The sequence below is a fragment of the Camelus ferus genome, chromosome 16, assembly GCF_009834535.1.
Source record: "Camelus ferus isolate YT-003-E chromosome 16, BCGSAC_Cfer_1.0, whole genome shotgun sequence".
NCBI lineage: Eukaryota > Metazoa > Chordata > Mammalia > Artiodactyla > Camelidae > Camelus > Camelus ferus.
Window position 1 is genome coordinate 39,215,384 of NC_045711.1, and position 25,359 is coordinate 39,240,742.

At 43.5% G+C, this 25,359-nt stretch overlaps 1 protein-coding gene across 1 annotated transcript in view; it reads right to left on the reverse strand.

Moving 5' to 3' along the window:
* Positions 1-25,359, reverse strand: part of VPS53 (VPS53 subunit of GARP complex) — a 118,379-nt gene that overhangs the window by 53,435 nt on the left and 39,585 nt on the right. Inside the window, exons 7-12 of the mRNA XM_006184981.3 lie at positions 24,167-24,286; positions 16,409-16,487; positions 13,563-13,706; positions 12,973-13,115; positions 10,232-10,373; positions 401-502 (exon numbers count right to left, since the gene is read on the reverse strand). Of these exons, the coding sequence (XP_006185043.1) occupies positions 401-502; positions 10,232-10,373; positions 12,973-13,115; positions 13,563-13,706; positions 16,409-16,487; positions 24,167-24,286 (730 nt within the window). The remainder of the gene's footprint in view (positions 1-400; positions 503-10,231; positions 10,374-12,972; positions 13,116-13,562; positions 13,707-16,408; positions 16,488-24,166; positions 24,287-25,359) is intronic.

Consider the following 25,359-nt stretch of genomic DNA (forward strand, 5'->3'; position numbering starts at 1 on the left):
CGGAGGCCTCTCCTGGCTGGTCGTGTGCTAACTTCACCGGGGATCTTTCAGCCTCTCGTGTCATCACTGGGCCAGACGAGGGGACAACCGGACGCTCAGCTGACAAGTTCAGGGGACACTGATGGGGGGGTTGGAATTCTGCTGCCCCACCACGTGGGCTCATGAAGCTTGTGCGTGTGTGGCTAATTCCAGTGATGGGAGCAGAGGGCTGGGGCAGGAAGGGCTGCTCTTCCACTCAGTTTTCTAAACGTACATTCAGATAAAGGCTTTCTACGAAGACCACCAAAGCTGTAATTCCTGAATGTGGTCAAGAGCCAAGGGATCATGTTTAGAGCGAGCAGACCCACTGTCAGGAAGTGACATTAGGTACGCTGCACGAGGAAACCCAACCCAGGCTTACCTGCTCTAATTCTCCTTTTTCCATCGCCAGGTCCTCCATCTCTGGTGTCGGCTCATCTTCCAGGAACGGATTGGTGGAGGCAGGTGGAGACTCGAGTTTTTTCTGTTAAGAAAACATGAGAAAGAGATGGGTATTGTCTGAGCATATTCAAAAGCTTTCCCCACTGAGCTGCTCTGCCAGGTCTCTCCCACAGCTGAATCATGAAATCTGAACTAATGGGCAAAAACAGACAACATGGGCCACATCCTCACCTCCAGGCCTTCACACGGCTTTTTCCTCTTCCTGAAACCTTACTGCCCACCCAATCCCAATCCCAATCTAACTCAGTCTTCAAGTCAAAAGTCTCCTCTTCTGAGAAGCCTTCCCCATCTGTCAAGTCCAAGTTAGATGTCCCTGCCACTTGCTCCCATCCTACCTGGTACGTCACCTACCCAGATATTTACTAAAATCCCACAACTGCTCATTTCTCCATCTTCTCCCCACTAGATTTTCTGACAGCAGGGATCTTGTCTGTCCTGTTCCCCATCCTGTATCTGGTGCCTGGCATGGTCTTCATAAATATGAATGAATCAAAATGCCAGATGGGTTTGAATTCAAGAACAAACTACAGGGGGGTGGGGGGTTTTGCTCAGTGGTAGAGCACATGCTTGGCGTGCATGAGGTCCTGGGTTTAATCCCCAATGCCTCTGTTAAGAAAAAAAACAAAAAGAACAAACTATAAAGCTAATCTTTTGTGTTTGAGATTACAGACAGAAGTCCCTTCCCAAATAAGTCCCTTATCACAATCACAACAAAATCTTCTGGAGAAAAATGACTTCCCAGCTCCTGAATATGACCACTCTTGCAAAAGATATCACTGGGTGGGACCACAGGCCGGTGGGAAAGCTGGAGGCAGGAGGTGTGGGTTTCAGCTCTAATACTGCTGCGTTGGCAAAAACATCTAGCTTCTCTGAGTCACAGCAGCCTCCTGTGCTGGATGAGGATTCAGTTACAGGACTACTTGAAGGATTAAATGTGATAAAGCGTGTGAAGTCCTGGAGGAAGCACATGATACATGTTAGTGATGAAAATTGCAGCGCAACAACAGAATCGAGGCAGCTCTTTGGAATTTTTTTTTTCTAACAATTTGACCTCCAGATGTTGTTTTTGCCAGGGAGCTGGGTGTTCTGTCAGAAAGGAAACTAGATGGACAAGCAGGATAAAAGGGATTGGCGGGTGCTGGGGAAAAGGGGGAGGGGAAAGGAATGGCTCTTTGGAGACAAGCCACATGGAGAGGGAGTTTCTAAATGTACCTGGGACATCGAGCATATATCAGGGGAGCAACTCAAACTAATCCCTAAGCCAAGAAGGATGGCAGGTGGACTAGAGTGTGTGAATGACTCTGTCAGGTGCCAGGATATCAGCTGAAGATATTACTAAAAAAATAGGAAGAAAGAAAGGAAGAAAGGAAGAAAGGAAGAAAGGGAGGAAGGAAGGAAGGAAGGAAGGAAGGAAGGAAGGAAGGAAGAAAGAAAGAAAGAAAGAAAGAAAGAAAGAAAGAAAGAAAGAAAGAAAGAAAGAAAGAAAAGAACAAAACAAAAAGAAAAAATAAAACTTAAAAAACAAAAACCACACCTGTGTCTGGTTTAGGCTTTAACACAGTTCTGCTTACACTCATGTAAACGACTTCATTCTTGGCCAAAACACTTGGATGCTATGATGTGGCTAGACAAAGCCTCAGTGTAGCAAGAAAGTCTTGTGATTAATGCATTAGCTTAAGGTAATCAGTAGCAGGACAATGATTTTTTGTGGCACCTTGCTGAGAAACAACAGGGTCTAATAACCCAGCAAACATTTCCAATGTACACGCTCCAAACTCTGGCTTCCTTACCTGACATGGGGGAAAAAAAACCCAAAAAATGTAAAGCTATTTATATTTACATTGAGAATTAGGCTATTTTTAGAAAGCAATTTTTAAAAAAAAATCGTATTTCTAAGTTTTAGTTGTCTTTGTGAAGGCTGCTGGTATTTCAGGGAGAGGGGAGTGGTGAGAAAGGGAATCTGATGCTTACGCTTCAACAAGTTAAATTAGTTAATAGCATTGGATTCCTGATCCCACTGGCTCAACAGCTGGTTTGGAAATCATACTGTTAAGCAGAACCCCAACGATTCTGAGTCTTTTGGTCCTCTGGACATAAGGAGAGCAAGTCAACAAAAGAAGTGAAAAGCTGTGTTCAAAATCATTCAATGATAGAAACGGGATATGGATTTTTGAACTAGACGTTCCCCATATACTGCTAGGTCTACCAGGGTTGACAATAACATCTCACAATTAAATACAGGTGGGTCTCCTTGAAAACAATGTGTTACTGGAAATCATGACAAAAGGGGGACATTGGTGAAGTGGACAGAGGGTGTTGCTGGGCTCCACGCTCACCGGTGGGGTGTCCAATGGATGGATGTAAGTAGTAAGAAGCAAACATAAAGGGTATCATGGAAAAAGCAGAGTAACATGGAAGGCAGTAAGTCTCGCGGGGACTAGCTGTTTGGGGTCCCAGGTCAGAAGATTCCTAGGAGTAGATGGGTCTTTCCTAGCCCCCCAGGCTGGCTCTATGAACATCCTGCTGGGCCTGCCGAGGGCATCGGGGCACTCAGGAACTCCTTGTTCATTCACGTGAGGCACACACACTCCAACTGGGGACTAAGCTGTTACCAGAAACGCGACTCATCCTCCATTCACTAGCTGACAAAGGGATGTGCAGGGCAACAAATACAGCAGGGAGCAGGGCAGACCGCTCTCTGCCCTCAGGGGGGTCACACTCGGGCAGGAGACAGACTGGAATCAAATAATCACATGAGCGGGAAAAGTAAAGGCAGAGGGTCACAGAAAACTTCCCTGAGGAAAGGACATTGAAGCCAGAACTGAGGGGTCCCCCAGAGTTACATACGGGAAGGGTATGGGACGACGGGGCTTTCCAGGCAAAGGGCACAGCTCATGGTGCCCTCCATTCACCTGCTATGCACTGAGCATCTACTCTACTCTGGGCATTCTTCTAGGCACACTGAATAAGACAAAGTAGGGAGGATTGTGATGAAAATAAAATTTAGGAACAGGGGTGGGCTGGGGGTGTGGCTGGGGAAGTACTTCTTTTCATGGTGATCCGAGAGGGCCTCTCTGAGGAGGTGAGATCTGAGCAGCCCTGAATGAGAAGGAGCCAGTCTGGCAACAATCTGGAGAAGAGCATTCTCACTGGGGGCATCCAGCGCTCAGGCTGGAGCGAGCCTATTGAGTCTGCGGGACGGAAAGGAAGATGGGGGCACGAGGAAAGGACGCAGCAGGAGCCCAATCACACAGCCTGCTGTGGGCTGTGAGAAACACGGTTTTCTTTTCACTGCAACAGAGCAATCAATGGGGGTTTAAACAGGGCAGTGCTAGGATCGAGTTTTACATTTTGAAGAGGCCGCTGTAGTGTCCTGGGTCAGAGGCTGATTTGGGAGAGGCTAAGCTAGAGCTGTGGAGATGAAAAAAAGTGGCCAGATCTGGGACATATTTAGGAGACAGAACCCAGAGGACTTGTCGAGAGAGTGGATGTGAGGGTGAAGGAAAGAAAGGAAGCAAGAGTCATGCACCTTTCTGGTCTGAGCAACTGTGTGGCTGGTGCAACCATTAACCGAGGGATGGGCCTGGGTTCAAGTCCAGGCTGCACCACTTGGGTATGTTGCTTAACTTCTCCAAGCCTCAGGCCTTCCAGCTGCAATGTGAAGGGATATTAATACCCGCTGCCTGGAGCTGTCATGGAAATGAAATGAGGTAACATACATATAGCATGACTATGTATATTAAGCAGCTTAACATGACGTCTGGCCACAGGGGAAGCTCGGTACATAGGGGCTTTCACTGGAGGTTAAGAGGGGCAGGCGAGTAACTAACCCAGAATTGTGGCTGTGCCTCCCTCAGTGAAGCAACCATCAGGAGGGAAAGAGATGGGAGTGCAGGACTTAGAAGACTTGTAAAAAGAATTCTTTTTAATCACAAGTGAGATCCTGTCCCTAATTTTCCATCACTTTGGGATCTCTCCAGGAAATGAAAGCAATGGGCCCATCAAATTACAAGGCAAAGGTCCCCAGAGTGTCTCTGTTCTCCCCTAGTCTCCAACGAAGCCCTTGAAGTACTGCATGCACCGCCATCCTATTGGCAAATGTTATATTACAAAACCCTGAGGGGTGGGGAGGGACTCCTGCTATTTAGGGGGCTGTGTTACTGCTCAGATTAATTTGCTGTGATGAAAGGACAAGTCTTTGCAGGGAGCAATCACCAGCACGACTCAGCCTCCTGTGTAAGAGCCCTGCTGTCGGAGCCAACCAGTCCACACTTCTCAGTCCTGCTTTGCAGCTATCCTGGACCACAGAGAATTACAAGTTTAGGTTTAGGTTTTAAATAACTCAAATGACATATTCCATAAGCTCTGGGGCTGCTAAGTGAAACTAAAAACTTGTCAAGAAATGAATGACTTTCCAATTTTAAAAGAATTCATTCTTTTTGCTATGATGATGGTTGATTTCAAGTCCATACAGGAAGGAAAAATTCTTCATACTGCAAGTTAATTCCTACTAATTAAACCACTTGGGATTCCCAGCACCTCCAAAACAAGAAGTGCCACAGGACAGCCAAGCTATCTAATTTACTGCTGGGAAGAGAGAAGCTGGCCTTAGGCAGTAGTATATTCATACCTGGGTCTGCCTGCACAAATCCCTTTCACAGGCCTTAGCTGGACATTTCAAATTATCAAAGAAGGAAAGTAATATTGGCAAGGATGTGGAGAATTCTGAACTCTCCTACACTGGTGGTGGGAATGTAAAATGCTGTAGTTGCTACAGAAAAGTCTGGCAGCTCCTCAAAAAGTTAAAACATGGAGTTACGATTCAACCCAGCAACTCCACTCCTAGATACAACCCTGAGAAGTGAAAACATGTTCACACAAAAACTTGTACACAAATGTTCATGGCATTATAATAACCAAAAAGTGGAAACAGCTCAAAAGTCTAACAACCGATAAATGGACAAGCAAAATGGATATCCATACAATGAAATATTAAAACTGCTGGGGGGCAGTTCTTTGGGAATGATGGGAATGCTCTGGAATTGGGTAACTGGGATGGTAGCACAACCTTGTGAATATACTAAAAGCGGCTGAATTGCACACTTTAAATGGTGAGTTTTTTTGTGAAATTTTGTTATATGAATTCTACTTCAATTTTAAAAATGAAATAAGCAGTAAAAAAAAATGTGCTTCAGAAGTACAATTTCAATGGAATACTACTCAGCCATAAAAATAATAAAACAATGCTATTTGCAGCAACAAGGATGAACCTGGAGAATGTCATTCTAAGTGAAGTAAGCCAGAAAGAGAAAGAAAAATATCACATGATATCACTTACATGTGGAGTCTTAAAAAAAAGACAAATGAACTCATTTACAAAACAGAAACAGATTCACAGACATAGAAAACAAAGTTATGGTTACCACAGGGGGAAGGGATAAATTGGGAGTTCGAGATTTGCAGATACTAATACATATAAAATAGATAAACAAGTTTATACTGTATAGCACAAGGAACCATATTCATTATCTTGTAATAACCTATGGTGAAGGAGAATATGAGAATGAATGTATATATATTCCTATATGACTGAGGTATTGTGCTGTACACCAGAAACGGACACAACATTGTAAACTGACTATACTTCAATAAAAATATATTTTTAAAAAATCAAAAAAAAAGAAGTGCACTTTCAACTGTATAAAATGTACAGAACAAACACAGCCAAATCCTCATTTCTGACTAACGGTAAAACAAATGACTTTTTTCTGCTTTTCCATTCTTGCCTATGACTTGCAAATTTTCTATCTTGACCATGGATTACTTTCTTCTCAGAAACAAATTAATTTCCTCTCAGGATGTTATTCAAATGAAGGACTATATTCCTTTAGCATCAAATAAACCATATATAAAATATTCTGCAACACCAAACATTTGTGGCTCACCAGGCAGGGAAAGCTACTTCCTTGCTCAGGACGGAAGTCCTTGTTCTGTGGCAGGACTGCTGAGACCCTGCCTCTTCCTCCTCCTCCAAACTCTCCCTAATGCAGCTGTTCAGCTGTTGGACGACTCAGGCATAGGGTAAGACGCACTGTGTGGCCTTTCACATGTAGTGAGCCTTTTGCAAGTACTCTTATGTTTAAATCATATGGTCGAAAATCATACCTATATTTATAATGTAATTTTTTTAACTGGGCAAGTATAAATGTTTATTAAAATGACCCCTATAAGCCAAAGGACGATTCTATTTAAAAAGGCAGCTTATGCAATGCCAAGAGGAGGGGAAATTCAGCTGCATGAAATGGGAACACTTTTAATTTTATTTAAAAAGAAAAAAAAACCCTCCCAAGTTCAGTGAGCCAGTTATAAAAACTTAACCCAACCTACTCTGCTTTCATAGAGGCTGAGTATAATGTTTACCCTTAAATCTAATCATCAAGTCACTAATAATGCATGTGGGTATAGTTAAGTCATATGCAGACATTTGCTTTTAATTTCAAGGCATTTTAATTTACAGACTATTTTAAATCCCTCCTAAAGGGTCAAGAGTTTAGGCAATTAGCGAGAAGTCCTGGCAGCTCCCTTCTTCCACTAACAGTTACAGGACATTATAAACCTGTAGGGGCTGGTAGAGTAAAAACAAAACAAGCCCTGTCTGTCCTTCAGGTTCTTTCAGTCTGTATTTCTAAAAGATGTCAATTTGCATCTGTCAAAAAAGAGCAAAAGATGAATGCATCACACTGATCAGTTAGGAACAGCCCCCTCACACGCTCACCCTCACTGTCTGTCAATCAGTCACCAAGGGGCTTAGAAGGACCTGAGTGAAAGGAGGCAGGAGGCAGGCCTGGGAAGGTCTCTGGTCACCTTGGCCCTTTGGCTGACTTCTTACCTTTTCTATAGTTTTCCAAGGAATTCACTAACATTCTATGAAATTTGGCATATGTTAAAGGGTATCAAGATATACTTTGGTTCATTTTGTAATTTATTCTGATAGCCAGAAACAAAATGGTGACCACAAAAGATTTTGCAAAAAGCATATCCTGGGATCAAGGCAGGATGGGGAAGAGCTAAGGAGACAAGGAGCAGCAGGTCTTCAGGTGGGGTGTCCAACTGCTAGACGAGGCAGCAGGCAAGTTGGAGCTCCTGGCCCAGCCCAGGCCAGCCTCTTCCCAACACTGCCTGTTGGGAGCAAAGCCAGGGGTCAGGACTAATCCCCCAGGTCCCTGACACAGAGGCTCACAGGCTACGAGTGAAGGTGTGGCCCCATTTGGTCCCCCAGCAAGGTGCTGGGAGGACCAGGCTCAGAGTGAACACCACCTACACTGAGGAGCACGACCTTCACATCGCCCCACAGCAGGGCTGCGGTGAACCGATTCCCCAAGACCTGGCCTGCCTTGTGAAAGAGGCGAGGGGTTCTGCTGCCTTTCCAGAAACTAATCTTTAAGGGAAAAATCCTGGAAGGCTATGGAGCAGCCCCCATCAGGACTAGGAAGGCAGAAAGACTGCTGGGTCATGATAACTGGGACAAAGAACAGTCTGGGGGAAGAGTCTGACTTCAAGAAGTTGAGTCATGAGGAGAAGTCTGTGCAGAAGACAGTGGGCAAATTGGAGGGGTGACTACAGAGCTCCCGGCTCAGCAGGATTTTCCGGCCAAGGATTTGTAATCTGAAGCTCTCTGCAAACTTGACGGGAGAGGAAAGTCACAGCTGAATAACTCGAGGAGACGTTGTCAATCGATCATGCCAGGAAATTTCAAAAACAGAAGTCGGAAAAGGAAGGGATTGGTGGGAAAGGTTCAGGTGATCCATGTGACCCCGCCCGACGCCACAGAGCACGGGGCACCCAAGAGATGGAAGGCTGCAGTCCAGGAGCCTGGTCCTGGCAGTGAGTGACTGTGGAAGGAGGACAGGCTGCCAGGAGAAACAGGTCCCTCCAGCCCTCTTCTCCCTCAGACACAAGTGGGTAAACAGGTGACCAACTGCCACTTTGACATCTCCATACCGGTTTTCAACAAAAAAGCACTGTCTCTGAAAACTTACATTCAGCTCCTGCCAGTTATTCATAGTCTCCCTGTGGTGATTCCGCACAGTAGCCTCCCCTTGTCTAGAGGGGGCCCTTCCTGCCCACATTACTCTAGTTCCTTTGACCTGTGGGGCATTTCCTAGCACAAGTGAGACCTGACGTGTCCCGGGACAGCCCCAAATCTACAGGCCATCCTGGTCATCAGATACAGGGGCTGGTCATTTGTTCCCCTGGCACCCTAGAGCTCCCCAAATCACTAGGAAGTAGGGTCCAGCCAAAGGAGGGGAAGATGGCTCAAAACAGGTATTTAGCACTTATGTTATTTAAGCACTCTTCACAGGGACAGATTTCCCAAACAGTTAGCTGGACAGAGCCTGTCCATGTGACACCTACTTCCTACAGGGGATGAAGCCAAGGGATGGACAGCAGGCAAACACAGCCAGCACAGTGTGAGACACATGGGGATGTGCAAGAATTGTCAGCTACTAGTCTGTGTGGATTCCACATGAGAGTTTGTTAGAGGAAAGAGTTCAGACTCACAGACATAGAAAACAAACTTACACTTACCAAAGGGGAAAGGTGAAGGGATAAATTGGGAATTTGGAATTAACACATATACACTGCTATATATAAAACAGATAAACAAGGACCTACTATACAGCACAGGGAACTATATTCAATATCTTGTAGAAATTTATAATGGAAAAGAATCTAAAAAGAATGCATATATATGTATGCATACATATATACATATAACTGAATCACTTTGCTGTACACCTGAAATTAACACAACATTGTATATCAACTATACTCTGTTTTTTTAAAAAAGAAGAATTAGAAGAAAGAGTTTGGAAGTCAATGTTTGGGCCATCTCCCTCATTAAAAAAAATATTGAAAAAAAAACTTTGTTACAGTATGTAAATGCAAAAAGTATGTTTAAAAAGTATGTAAATATATTTGTGTAAGAAAAATTCAAACAACATACAAGAGTAAAATGAAAAAAAAAATTCTTTGCTTCTCTACCTATTCTCACTCCAACGTCCTTCCCCAGAGACATCCACTGTTACAAATTCCAGCTCTTTTTCTTACATATATACATACATAAACATGCTATTTACATGAATGGAATTATACCATATGTACTGGGCTGCAGCTTACATTTTGGACCTAAGGTATCTGAAAGGTATTCTTCCTATGATTACACATCTAGATCTAACCCCCATTCTCCCACTTCCAAACTGCTGTAACCCCCCCACAGGGTGGATATGCCACACTTTTTGTAACCACTCTTCAATGATGGACGATACAGAAATCAGCATTTTCTGCTTTTCAGGGTGTAGTTCGCCTCTTCCTTGGTACATCTTCCTCCAAACATATCCTAATTCTAATAAAATTCAGGAGTTGACCATGTGATAAGGTATTTGCGACTGAGTAAGTGGGGTCTCTATGACTCACAAAATTACCAGTCTGTAAAATGGGGCTAACTCTTTGATAAAATGATGAGAGGACATTCTAGAAACATGAGGCACTGCCTAGTAGACAAATAATAAATCCACAGAGTGCTCTGTATGACTATTCACATGAATTCAGTGAAATCCCTAGAATAGGGGACTAAGCACTTGAGCCAATGGATGGAACCACCATGCTGTGAAAAACTTCTGAAGTGAAGCCCACCCACCCAACCCAAGCCATTGATTTCCTGGTCCAGCCTCTCTCAGGATGGTCTTACCAGAGTTCCATCTGTCAGGGTGCATCCGGAGAAGCGCTTTGCAAGAAATCCCTCAAAGTTAGTCGTTCTCTGAATAGCAAAAAGAAGCAATTTCACTTCAATTTCTTTAGCTCTGGTGCGCATGATCTTGGCAAGTTCTGTCCTTCAAATGAGAGAGATAAGAACGCTGTCGAACAAACTGATCATTCGAGACAAAACAAAGCAAGTGATTTTAGCTTATACTAAAAACAAGCAAACAAACAAAAAACTTTATGGTCATTTCAAATCCTGAGGTCTATTACCAACTAAGTTTAATGCTTGAGGAATAGAAATATATCTTCTAAATAAGAATTTTAAGGTGGGAAAAAACCCATCAAGGATTATGGACATCAATCTGTTTACATAGCTACTACTATTTTTATTATCTCTAAACCTTTTGATAATTTGTTAATAATATATATGAAGCATTGACATGGTATTTTATAAAAATGCATACATTCTATGTAATTACACAAGTCATTAATTACTGACTCACAAAGCCCTCCCTCTTCTAGGGAGCTCAATAACTATCTCTCCAACCAGAGAGCAGGAGCCCTAGAAATAGACATGAGAAGTGGGAATCCCCATGTGGCAGTGACATGTACATGTTTGGGTGGTTCCTGCCTATAAAGCTCTCGTGCCACTCTGGCGTTGCGTTCTCAGAATGTAAGCTGGAAGCGAGCAGGGACAGGAAGAGCTCTCAGTAACTGCTGAGCTATGACCATCATCTCATGCAATTATTGACGAAAGTCAGACAAAGAGCCTCTGAGTTTATTTGAAAATTATGTATCTGTAGGATTTTAGCCAAAACTTGAACAATGAAAGCTTGGCTGCAACACTGCCATTAGCTGATACAACAGCAGCAGAATATTGGCTTCAGTATACTCCCAGTCTCCAGCCGACTTCATTTTTCACAGACAATAAATTCTGCAAGTCACTGAACTGTAGGCTAAAGAGAATTAGTTATCAATTTCTCAAGGAATTCGCTCCTTCTTTGCTAATCAGGACTTGGAAAGTGACAACCACAATCGACCTTGAATCAATACTAAAAGGTTATCTAAATCTATGGTAGCAAATGTGTTTCTGAAAACAACCATCACATAGGATGTACAATGCCAAGGGTGAACCCTAATGTAAACTGCAGACTCTGGATAATAATGATGTGTAAAAATAAATAATAATAAAGAAATGAAATGTGTAACAATGACGTGTCAATGCAAGTTAATTGACTGTAACACATGTACTCTGGTCCGGGATAACTGATGATGGGGGAGGCCATGCATGTGTGGGAGCAGGAGTGTACGGGAAGTCTCTGTATCTTCCTCTCAATTTTGCTGTGAATCTAAAACTGCTCTAAAAAATAAAGCCCATTTAAAAAAAACACAAAACAAAATCACTAGCCAATGTCCCTTAAGAAACCCCCCCTCCCCACACACAATGTGCTTTCAAAGCATACAACTTGACTGTACTCCATGACTTTAAGAAAGATGACTACCATGAATTGCTCTAAGTTGGTGGAGTTCTGCTTAATATGGGACTTTTTGTTTTAAAGAAACTTGGAATTAATGTAAATGTGCACCATTAGAAGGACTATATAACTAATAAAACCCAGTTACACCACTGTTGTGGTACAGCTGCAAGGCAAGATTAAGAACTTCTGACTCCAGCTTGAGCTTTGTCCTGGATACACAGATCTATACTTCCTGGGCTTTAATTCTTTGATATAAATGGACTATCTGGCCCTGGGCTACACTCATGGAAACTGAAGACAGGATGAATGAGAGAAGCTCTTTAAAATACTCAGAACACTCAGATACCAATTATATTAACTATCCAAAGACTATAAACACTGTACTAGGGGTAGGAAATTTGCTCAGTGGCTATTTCCTGAATGTCCACTATTTCACTGAAGTAGACGCTGCCCCTGTCCCTCTGGAACCATCTACCAAGCAGGTCAGAAAAGCAGAACGATGATGGATATACACTCACTGCACAGTGAAATATGTGGTACAGACACATGGGGAAATGTGGGGCCATGAGTCACTATAGGGAGATCTGGCTGATGAGCTTTCAGTTGGTTAAGTCAGAAGGCAGGCTGTTCAAGGCAAGGTCTTTTCACACAAAAAGGAAAGTCCTAGAGCAAAGATAAGAGCAGACTTTGCTGCTGTGTGTGCACGTATCGCTCTTCCGGCAAAACAGACAAATGAGTGCTCTGGATACAGGCTACTGGTCCAGGGCTCTCATGGGCCCTTTTTCATTTTTCTTTATCAAGTCTTTACCCTTTCTTCACATGATGCTCTCTCCTCCAGGGTTGGAACCCTGAAGTTGGAGAAGGTGGGATACAGCTACAGTTGGAGTGTGGGAGTTGGTTTGGGGTACATAAAATCTGACTTTCAACAAAAAAGGAGTCTTCTGAGGGAAGGCAGTTCAGCATAGGTGAAGAAGTTCTCATTAGAAAGATGACTTTCCAGGGTGGGGTGTAGCTCAGTGGTAGAATACATATTTAGCATACATGAGGTTCTGGGTTCAATTCCCAGTACCTCCACTAACAAAAAGGAAAAAAAGAAAGAGAAAAGCATAATGACTTTCAAAACACACAAAAAAAGTCAAAGTGGTAATCCACAAGAGAATATGGAACCCACAGAGATGCAGGGATTAGTTTCAATCAACTGATTTCAATTGGTTTCGGTTTACACCAAAACCAGTAGAGAGCTGGCATCTACCTTGTGATGTGGCAAAATTCTACTGCAATCCTCTCGGCCATGTACCACTCGCGTGGAAACATCCGGCCGTATTTCTCCTCATAGTCCACAAGCTGCCGTTTTATCCAGGCATAGCGTCTGTCGATTTTGTCCAGCCAGGCAACCTGAGGAAAGCAGAGAACAAAAGCCACGCCAGTGCTTAGAAGCAGTATTGACAGTTTAAGGAAATAAGCAAAAACACAAAACCAAGAAAAATACAACCAGTCTATTTCTCATGGTTTTAAAGAGTCTAGGCTACTTTTTCACTTGATCCAGAGGTTCTTTACCTGGGGCTTATGCCTGGGCTTCAGGGGTCTATAAATTTCCTGAAATGTTCTGCACAGGTGCATTTTTGGGGAGAAGATCTGTAGCTCTCATATAATTTCTCCAAAGGGTCAGTGACCCCCAGATGGTTAAGAATCACTGAACTGTACAGTCAGCCACTAATTCACGGGTCAACAATCAACACTTTAAGACAGTAATACTAATAAAGTATAAATCATAGACTTGAGGGCATTCAATTTTCAATAAAACTCAAATGTAACATCTGATTTCATTTTGTCAACACTTACATCTTGGTTTTCTTGAAAAAGTACCAGATACTCTGACAGATGCTGTTTAATAAACTTTTTGATGATTTCCTGCTTGATTCTGGGGTCCAAAATATTAGCAACCAGACACGCATCTCGTAGGACATTGCTGGGTCCTCCCGGCCTCTGGTAAAATAAACACACACACACACCAGTCCAAAAGCCAGAAACAACCTTTAAATCTTATGGCCTCTGACAGCTGCTGCTTCTTGTTCCATTCGTGATGTTATTATTCCTTCCACTCCCCTGACACTCATTCTTCTGCTGTGGATGGATATTTTAGTTACTTGTTCCTCGATGAAAGAATCATTAAGCTGGTCTGCAGAAGCCAATACAAAAGTTAATCTGCAAATCAGCAAGGAGACATTTTGGAACCAGGGCCAGCTATGATGGTAGGAAATGTTGCTTTCTGAGTACCAGAACTGAAATCACTTTCCTGAAGAGCCCCTGAAAGTCAGAGCAATACCAGTCTCACTCCATGTGTTCACTTTCCTGATTCCAACCTTGAATTCCTGTTTTTAAATGCTATATTTGTGTCAAACAGTATGGTGGCATTTAAAACCTAAAACCAGGTTCCAAACCACCAACTTTGTTTCACTGGTAGTCAACCATGCAGACAGGCAGCCAAAGGTAAAATACTCTGCTACTGGCCCCATGACCTGAAAAGAACAGTGGAAAACTATAAGGGGCTATGTTGATACGTCATGGGGAAGGCCTTTGTTATTACTGAAGGCAATTCAAATCTTGCTGAACCTTTCTTTATAGTAATTTACTGAATGAACGTGGTTGGCTGAGTGGCCTATGGTAAAAAGAACGCTTGGCATCTACTCTCGGCTTGGCTGAATAGTCATGTAGCTTTGGCACAGTTATTGAAATTCATCTGAGAAACAAATGAAAAAAATGGACTTTAACTAGGTGATGAGTAAGGGTCTTCCAAACCTCTATGAATTTTTTTTTTTTTGGTCAATTCCATCCAGTTTATCTATTTCAACTGAAGATCAAGAGTTTCTTAAGTGTGGGGAGGGAGGGTATAGCTCAAGCAGTAAAGCACATGCTTAGCATATACAAAGTCCTGGGTTCAATTCCCAGTAACTCCTCTAAAAACAAATAAATAAATCCAATTACCTGCCCCCCACCCCCAAAAGAGTTTCCTAAGTGTTACTTAAGCTGCTGGAGAGCTAAATTGTTAAAATGCTGACTTGCTCTGTGCCAAGTGGCTGAGCACTCTGCCTGCTCAACTCTGGTTTCTGGATGAAAATATTTGATCTGATGGTGACCTCACACAAGTTAAAACCTATGGGTTCGTGGGCTCAGAGTTTTTCATTTAAAAAGGACTTAAGAGGTAACCTTGGGTAAGTTTTTTTAAATCTTGATTTTTCCATTTATGAAATAGTAATAACAACACAATGCTTTTAAAAGAAGTCAACAGTCACTATCAGGAAAAAAGAAAATTGTTAAAAAAAAATTAAGTCACTCAGTCTGAGAAAAGGGAAATAAGTTGTTAAAGAAAACCATTTTAACCTCATCTGCCTGGTGGGGTCTGAGAAAAAAGATATAAACTAGGTCAATGTTATTTTTTCCCGAAGGATAAAGCTAGACTTCATCCACATCTTTCTGAAACTTCTTAAAACCAGGCTGGACAGCACAGGATAGTAAAGCAGACCCTGGACTAAGAAGAGCCTAGTGTATACAATTTGTGAATATCTTCTAACTCCTTTTTACAGAGCAGCTTTCCAACATCCACTCCCCACAGTTAGAGCAAATGAATAAGGAATATGAAGTCTGCAAAGGAACATGCTTTACAAATAAAATATCCGATTGCTAGAAGACAGCCACGATATATGCAGACATTAAAGTCAGGGGGAGGCTTCCTATAGAAAGTAATCGACAAAGCCAGGGCAGCCACCCCCACCTACTTCCTAAGTTTCTTTTATGAGGCACCAAGAAAAACGAACAAGATATTTCCAGTTATTGAATTAGTAGAGCAGACCCAGGAAATGTTCCTTGGCTGGGTAAACGGACACGTATCCCCCATCTCCACCCACCAAGTGCTGCCTGCCTGCCTGTGGTTCAGGTCTTCTGTGCTGCACAGTTCTTTCTCTTGAAATCGCTCAAATAATTGACAGAAAAAAGCTTCAGAAGGTTCTCCTCTCCCTGACACATGCAAAGCATTAAGATTATGTCTGCTGTAATTCGAGGGATGGAGCTAAAAGCAGTGACCCCAGCACAATGTTGGCCAAGTGAGGCAAAGCTTGTTACCTGAGAAGTGTAACCAATAGCTCACAAGTGAAATACTGCGGACTTTGCAGACACAACACAAACAGCTACCCTACCGGTGAGAGCTAAGGGGATTAATTCCAGAGAACAGGATTCTGATCATTAAGAGTGAGCCTCCCAGCTGTGTCACTCCAGGAGTTATATAAGCCTGGGGATGCTCCTCCCAGCTGTCCCTTCACCAAACTGAAACCAAAATGTTATGTAACCACCCTAACACATGAAGGCCCGAAGTTTTATGGTTTTTTTTAAAACAAAGCCATGAGGAAGAATTTACTGGGCAGACGAGATATTAGGCTTGACACATAGTAAATTAAACCAAAACAAATTCTCACTTTTTGATGCTGGTAGGACATAGAGGAGGAATCGATACTGCTTTGGGATTATTTAAAATCAAGGATGGTCTCATTAACCTGAATCTTTAGCAAACTGACTTCATGGCTGCCAGCAAAGGCTTTGGGGATGCTGTCAATGAATAGCAATTGCACTGAGTGTGAATCAGACGAGAATAGGGGTGGTATCTAAAAGACTGAAGGGAAAACGCAAAACAATACCTTGGTACCCTGGGAAGGGAACGCTTCTTCAAAATCTGCCAGGATTTGCTGTCCTAACTCAGTCTGAGCAGCCTTCACCCTGTAGGGAAAAGAGAACATATCACTCACTGCCTGGCATAATTTTCAAATGTCTGTGAGTAATTGTGCAAAGATCCACAGGGGTCAGAATGGCTGCAGTCTTTAGGGACCAGCCAGGAAGGAGGGGGGAAGCTGTGGCGCAATAAGAGGGGTCACACACTAGTTAGTAGCAGGTTCAGGACCAGGACCCACTCAGCTGACTGATTTTCACTATGGATTTTCCACAGCTTGGGCTCTACGACTTTTCACTTTGGTGGCCCAAAGTTCTTCTAGGCCACCCCTCACCTGTCGAGAGGTAGAATGTGTTCACCTTTACAAAATGTCATCAGGGGGTAGTTATGCTGCAGGAAAACGCTATGTAAGAATGCCCAAGCTGGATAGAAATCCATTTCAGGTTACTGCTCTAACAACTCTCCTGCTCCCTGGAGGACAAGAGGGGAGGGGGCTCCGTACTGCTTCGGAGTGGTTGTTGTTTCAACCCAGAAACCAACAGTAGGGTCCTAAATGTTAACAAATGAACAAAAAGAGTGTTTTCTAAAAAGAAAAAGATCCAAATGATAAAATGAACTGCTAACTGAGCGTGAAGGCCACTGAATGAAGATCTGAGTTCACACAGAAGACCATGAGGATGAAAACGCATTAGAGAGGGAGGTCAGTGCTGAACATGGTGGTTTGTATGGAAACTCAGAGCTCAAGAAACAGTTTCGGGCTTGAAGGAGAGAGGAGGGAGGAGAAGCGGCGGGAGGAGAAGGGAAGTGCTAGTCAGGCCCCCCGCAACGGTCTCCACCAGCCCCAGGAGCTGGACGCCTCCCACCAGCCATCCTCACAGAGCCAGACTGCCCTAAGCTCAAGGCACATATTTTATCTTTGCTAAAAGCACCATAAAACAGTGTTCTTCCTTTTTTGGTCTCCACCCTGTTACTTTGGAATTAACTTTATGAAGTTTCTAGAAATAGCGAACAGCTCAAAACCACAATTTCTTTGGCTACTAGGCAGTGCCTGGCAACCTACAGTTTTTTTTTTTTTAAATGAGGGGATAGGCAGGACCTAAATCAGTCCAGTTTTTTTTTCCCCCTGTGGCATAGTTATAATTATCCCTTATTCCAAATACTTTCCAGGGTTTTTCCACTATCTTCAAAACTTTTAAAACCACTTTCACAGGTGGGTTTGTAGCCTCTTCAGTCACTTTCCAAGGGGGCTAGAAATGACAGAGATAAGGCTATTATTGGGGTAGCCTCCAAATCAGAATCAGGGCCATGCATCCACAGTTGCCCAATGGACCATGGGAACCTACCCTGAATGTGAGCCCTGACAGGAGAGAAGAGAACATGCTTCTGTAAAACCGTACATATGAGGTCTTATGACTCCTCGTAATGGGCCAGGCAGACAGACTCCCCTGGTGCCAGGTCACAAGACAGAGCTTCCCGAGTCTCGGCCCCTCTGTTCCTACCCTCCTTCTGGCAGCATGTGGAGAGCATGGGTTCCCTCCTAAGCCACAGGATAATTCCTGGAGGGGAAGTTCCACCCCCGCCAGGGACAGTCACAGTCTTAATCTCAGGTCTCCTGAGCATGCCAGTGATACAATGGTTCCAGCTCTGCCTGTCACCTCACCCACCCCTCCACTCCCTAACTCCATGTTCTTTACCAGATTTGAAATTGGAGTACCTGAAAAGACAATCAGAGCCTGTGATCAGTGCAGGAGAGAGTGTGAAGTACCAGACTGTGATCAGCAGACCCCCTTGCCCTCTTCTTCAATCCATTTCCAAAGTCACCTCTTGAGATAGTCTAGACTCAGCTGCGTCACCAGTGAGCTCTGTGTAATCCTAACGAAATCATTTCCCCTACATGGGCCACAACTAAGATCAGTTGTGAAATAAGGGGTTGGGGATGGAGGTCTGGACCAGAACCAGATGCCTTTCAGTATCCTCTCCTGGTCTGATGATCCTATGACACTCGTCTTACAGCGCCAGCTGGCAACAGCATCCATCTTTATAGGTGACCACAAGTTGGATGTATAATTAATGCTGAAGCAGAATAATAAGCTTTTGCACATAGATGTTTCCATGTGTACCTTTAGAAGTGTCTCTCAGTGACTCAGATGAAAGAGCAACCATTTCCCTTATTGACATTAATGATGGTACCTACAAATCCAAACCATGATTCATGCACTTTCGGGGGTAGGATGTGAACAGTAGTCTTTATAGTCTGCTGCCTGAGCAGGATCCTAGAAAGAAGTCAACATACTTAAAAGTATACGTCTTGAGGGGAGTGGGTAGCTCAGTGGTAGAGTGTGTGCTTAGAATGCACGAGGTCCTGAGTTCAATACCCAGCACCTCTGTTAAAACAAGTAAATAAATAAATAAACCTAATTACCTCCCCCTCAAAACAAACAAAACCAAGAAATTAGAAAAAAAAAAAGTACACATCTTCAGCCTCACCCCCGTATACTCCTTCCTCCTTTAACAATGAACACAAAGTTCCTATGGTAGAGAGATGGATCGACAGACTCTGTTAGCAGAGCATGTAAATGAGTTCAGCCACCATGCTCTCCTAGTCATCCTTATGAAAATCAATCTACAACTAAGAGAAGAGGGAGAATAAAAATTCCTCCTGGCATCCAGACCAATGCAGCCTGGTTGGCTGGTGACAACTCAGGGTTGCCCACTCCTCAGGAATGGAAGATTCACTGAGCTGCCCAGTAAAAAAGGTCAACCAACTGCTCCTGGCATCCTCCATGGGTCAATCATGTGACCACAGGTAGTCCAAAGGCGCCTTTCCCTAAATGCGCTGTCAGATTTCATAAAGGGGACAGCAAACCATGAAAACCATTTAGACATTTATAGATAAAATAACCTTGATCCTTCCAATACCTTGTGAATGACAGTCCCAAAGAAAATACCCTCAACTGTTCGCAATAAACTGACTTCCCAAAATACAGAGCCTGTACTGGGCAGAACGGTTAGTCAGTCAGATTAGTCAGATGCTCCGTTTCCAGACAAACAGGCTCTATAAAGAATCTCAACCCAGAATCTCTGAGTGACTCAGTGGGACACTGAGATCAAGCAAAACCTTCACATTTTTGAAATCCTTACTTTTGAAACTCAAGTTCTTTCAGAAAGAACCTGTCACAGTCATCCAGCCAGCCAGGCCTTTTCATCCTGACTTTAGTTTCTTTTATCACTTCGCCATGTGATTCCTCTCAACTTACCAAGTATCTCTCATGTATAAGGGGTTAGAAATAGCCCTGAAAGATCTGTTTCAGTCCAAAGGTTTCAGGGGGTTCAAGAGAATGCAGGAATCTTCTCATCTTTCTCAGGAAATACTGACTGATTACTAAGACGCATTTGTTTTCATGGATATTCTTAAGCCAGGAGGATTTGAAATGTAAAGATGACATTAAAGAAAAAAAATCTTTCCTTCAACGCTACATTAACGTGTAAGTATTTTCCAGAAGGGTAGTTGGAAGAAATAGCTATATTCAAATCAAAGTCCATGACCTTCATATTTCAAATGTACAGGCACAGCTTTCAGGACACAATCTTTCCTATGACTTTCACAGTTTACAGACAGCGAGCTATTAAGTCAGAGAAACCGAAGCAGTGTACAGGGTGTAACTCTCCCGCCCTCCCGCCTCCCCCCAAACAAACAAGCTATTTCTATCACTTCCAGATGGTTCTACCATCACTATGTAAACATGAGAGGAAAATTCACCAGAAATGATGCTAAAAATAAGAAGTCTGGACTTTCCTCAGACTTTCAGTACCTCTTGAGAAATAATTGTAGTCAGGCACTGAAAACAAGAGAAGATCTCTTCTCTTCTGCTATTTTTCATGTTACTTAATAGCCCGCATTCTCTATTAATCAACACACATTTTTTTTTGCAAATGGAAGTTGTGAAATGAACTAAAAGAAAAGCAAATCCTCCCGTGTGTGCAGCAATCCTACACGATAAGGAATGGCTAGGGCACCGAATTATCTTGATAGAATGCTCTATTTTTCCCCTTTTAAAGGGAATGTCATTGCAACAGTGACCACAAAGTTCCTTCAAATTTATAAAACCACCTCTTCAAAAAAAAACGTTAAAAAGCAAATAACCCTAAAAGACTGCATTCTTTTGTTTGTTTTATGAATCAGATTCAGTTCTGCCACATCCTTGCCATCAACGATGCCCATCCCACACAATCTTCTGGTAACTAACCCTTCAACACGTCTCCTTGACCTCATGGTCACTGTCTGGTTTGGTCTTTGTCTTTTCTAATCCAGAACATAATCTCAGTCTCCAGGCTCTTGTACCTACTAGAATCCACAAATCTTTTACAAAATACATATGAGATCAGGCCTCTCCTTGCTTAAAATCTCTCATCGTCCACAAAATGAAGAACAGATTCCTTATCAAAGCGGCTAAAACCTGACCCTGCCTACCTCTACAGTCTTTCACCTTCCACTGTCTCCCCATGTTCCATGATGTTTTCTCTCTTCTATTTCCCTCCCACCTCTTCTTGTCTTGGTGGTAAGATCCTACCCATTCTTTTAAGATCAGATTAAAATTGAATTCCTCTCTGACCTCCCCCCTTGGCCCCTGAGACCTGCTATGCCTGTACAGCAGAGACCAGTTTTGTTATATCCATACTATACTGGAATTTTCTTAGTATTTCCCTTCTCTACACAAAAATGGTGAACTCCTTGAGGGCAGAGAGTATTTATTTCTTGTTTTTGTGCTCTCAATATGCCAGCACAGGACCAGGATACAGAAACTGAATGGTAAAGGTCTCTTAGGTAAACGAAGGAATGAAGACATGAATGGGAAATGACTAACGCTGGGTTATCAGGAGGGTAACGGAGGTGCTGCTGCACTCCCGCCCCCCTATCCACTGACAGCGAGTCTGCTTCTCCACCCGAGCTTCCTTCTTTCTTGCAGCTCATAAAGCTCTGTTCGTCTGCTCTCTTGGCCACTTCCTACCCTCAGTGTGACACGGCGATCGGCCAGCTCTAAGTGTGAGGGGTTAGGGGCGATGAGGGAAGGGTGGTGATTTCCCTAGCATCCTGCCCAGCTCCGCTCCGACATTCCTGAACAGGGCTCTGGCATTTCCACTGTTGGATGGCACATGGAGAACGTGATGTATCCTCTCCCTTTCCCGCCCCAGATCCTCAGAAGCAATGAAACGATTTTAATAAGAATCCAGAACCAGGCAAGAAAAGAAGTGGCTGACTAAGAACTCCAGGAGGACAGGACTGAAGAAGGACACCCCTCCCTCAAGTGGCTTTTCAAAGATGACAGACACGAGGGGAGCCAATACCAAGGTGGGGGGGCACCCTGGGCAATGAAGCTGGGGTCCAGGTCTGCACTCTGGCCTTGAACACCCAGGTTGGGGTGGGTGTGGGTCTGAGAAGCCCAGCAGTGGCCAGAGGGCTGACAATATCCAGGCGGATCGGGGAGACCACAGGCCCAGAAGATGAGCCACCAGCATATCCACCCGGCAGCTCCCCGCTCCAGCCCCACGGGCTTGGGCAGAGCCGTGGGCGGCACACCCAGCCGAGCGGCGCCTGCCTTGCAAGTGCATGGCAGCGAAAGCGTATCCCTGACCAGACTGGCAGGAGCTCACAGCCAAAAAGGTGCCTTCAGCTAGAAACCCCCGAATACTGCAAGAGTGCTAACACCGAGCAAAAGAGTCACCACGCTCAACGGAAGACCCTACGTGAGAGAACAGAGGCATGGAACAGGCAACTCAGAGCTTTGAAACACATGTAATTTATACTCACTGAGAAATTTAAGAGGATACTATACCCATGAAAAAAGATTGACAAGACTCCCTGAAGAGTAAGGTGGATCATTGAGATAAAAACTCAACAGCTGGGCCGAATAACAGAATGGGCACGACTGAGAAATAAATTAGAACAGGAAGGCTGAGTTGAGGAATTCAGCTTAACACAACAGAAAGATACAAAGGATAGAAGAAAAATTAAGAAACATGGCAGCAGACCTAGAAGTTCCAATGTTCAGGTACTGGGAATTTCACAAGAAACATTTAGCATGTTTTCAGGTTCATTCATGTTGTACCATTCATCAGAATTTCAGAACCTATCATCCAGAAACGATCCCAGAGAAATACATGCAGATGTGCAAAGGAGAGTGTATTCTAAAAGTCAGAAGCCAAAAGTCTAATGATATGAAAATGGTTAAATAGCCTGTGGTATGGTACACCTCAGAATTCTGTGAATCACTGAAAAAGAATGAGATAGGTCTATATGCACTGATATGGGAAAATCTCTAAAATACATAGCTAAATTAAAAAGAAAGTTTCAGAATGAAGCATATGGTATGAAATCATGTATTCAAAACAACATAAAGCAAAATAAACCCAGAAACTGAAACTATACATTTATGTAAACGCACAGAAAAAAAAATCTGGAGGATAAGCAGGAAATGGCTAACAGTAACGCCCTCCACGGGTAGCACTGGCATGTGAGGTACCGCTAAAGAGGACTTACGTTTCATCTGCATATTGACTTTTTTTAATAAAGAAATTGTACATGTGTATTACTTATATAATTAAAAATAAAGAAACTGAGAAAAAAAGAAGCCTGCAACAATCAGGCCACATAAGAAGGCAGAATGGAAAACAATGGCTCCTGCTGAACACTGGCCCCTTCGTTTCTTCTCTGCTGCAATAAAGATTAAGATCTGCCAACTGTGACTGTCTCTGTCTTCTTAGTATTTTCCCTGCTGCTACTTCTAACAGAAAAGGCATTAAATTCCCCACCCCCTCATCTTCCTTCAGATCCTCATCTTCCTTCTCTTTAAGCATCTGCCTTTCTTGTTATTGGCTCTGAATCTGGATTTAAAACTCAACAGAACAGGAAGAACAAATTTAAAGAGGCTAAGTCACTATTTTGTCGCATCTGAAGTTCTAGTGGCAGACTGAATTTTCCAAAGACTGCCACAGCAGTGTATCTCAGCCCACGGGCTCTTTTTACCAGCATGACTTGGACATTCCTCTCATTAGGGGTAGGGGAGACTACGTTTCTTCCTCTTGAATCTTGACAGCCCTGTGACTATAGGAGTGACACTATGTGACTTCTAGGACCTGGTTCTCTTGGGATGCTCATTCTTGGGCCACAGGCACCTCACCAGGAGGAAGCCCATGCAGCCCATGGAGGATACCCCAGCTGCGCTCCCAGCCGACAGTGAGCGCTAATGTGCCACCCACCCACGACAGTAAACCAGCGGATCCTCCAGCCCCAACTCGAGCTGCTCCAGCTGACGCTGCATAGAGCAGAGACGAGCCGTTCCCGCTGAGCCATGCCAAACTACATGAGTGAAATAACTGCTGCTGCTAGCCACTAGGTCTTGGGTCTTGTTGGTTAGCAGGAAACAGACAACTAGAACAGCTTCTACTACAAAAGTGGACAGCTGAGAGTTGTCCACATATACAACTCACCGGCTGCCACTCTAGGGAGCCAGGCCAGCAACTAACATAGGCAGCTTTAGAAGACATGGTAAGCAGTTGGTAAGGGTACAGCAGAGGGGGTGTCTGCAACAGGTAGAGTCAGATCAGGTGACATCTGAGGTTCCTTCCCACGGTAAGATTCTACAGTGACCATGCCGAGCTGAGTGCTGGAGCGCTGCCCGGCACCATCTTTCCTTACAAAGGAAGATCATTTTCTCCAATGACATTTTACCTTTCTGAAAGCTGCCGGATCTGTGGAATCCCCATATATTTGTGGAAGTGCTCCAGAACATTCATTACACCTTGAAGAAGATTAGCAACTTCTCCATACTGTCTTCTCCTGGTCATGGCTCTGCAAGGAAATAAGAAGTTGAGTACTCTGGAAACACACTAAAGACACAAGATACAGACACGGAACAACCTATTCTGGGCTCTAAAACAGACACCAACTCAATTTGGTAAGTGTTTGCTAAGCACTGAATATATATGGTACTGTGTACTGGGAGAGGGAAAAAAAAATAAGACCTGGTTCAAATCCTTAAGAGGATATCAGCTAGTAAGGAAGAGTACACATCTAACTAACACCAAGCAAGATGAACTCAGTTCTTACAAGAAGTCCAAGCTACATGCCATGGGAGGTACAATAGAATGTGTAAGTGATGGATTCTCATTGGGTGGGGAGAGAGGAAATTGGGGAGACCATGGATTTGGGATTTGGGTTGGGAATTATGGAATCAGTGGGCTTTTGACAGGTAACAGGGGTAGGGATGTCATTATTTGAGAGTTACAGGACTTGCGCAAACCAAACATCTTCCCAGGTTACAACAAAGAGCATTTATATGCAATCTATTAGCTGTAGATTTTAAGCCAATGTTAAGCAACTCTGTGTCAAGTATGTTTAGTTTCCCTACTGCTAAGGTTAATGAGGCTTAAATAAAAGGATGCTGATAAAGTCAACAGTTACACACAGCAAGGAAGGAACAAATTATTAGACCTAAATTTTTCATTTTTTTAATTAACTGTATAGTTTATGACTTCCCTGAAGAGGCATTTAAAAAGATAGGATCAAGTTCAAGCCAAGGTGTCATGTTGCTACCACTGCCTGGTCTGCTAGTTGGGTGGAGAACACTGAGCACCTGAGGAAAGGGACAGGGACACTGCTCTTCCTGTCTCCCGCTGGCCTGCCCACCTCTGATCACTACTCGCAGGAGAATGGACCAGGTTTCGCTGAAGCTCATGCGATGTCTGGGGGAGATGAGGCAGGAATCTGTCCTCTAATCCCCTGACTTCAAATCCTGTATCTCAATTTCCCTAAAGGCGCTCTTTCTCTGTTCACACATGAGATTACACTGAGACTTGGACGGGGGATTCTCAGCCTGAGAGGGACCACAGAATTGAGCAAGAATGTCAGAATCTTGCTAGTAA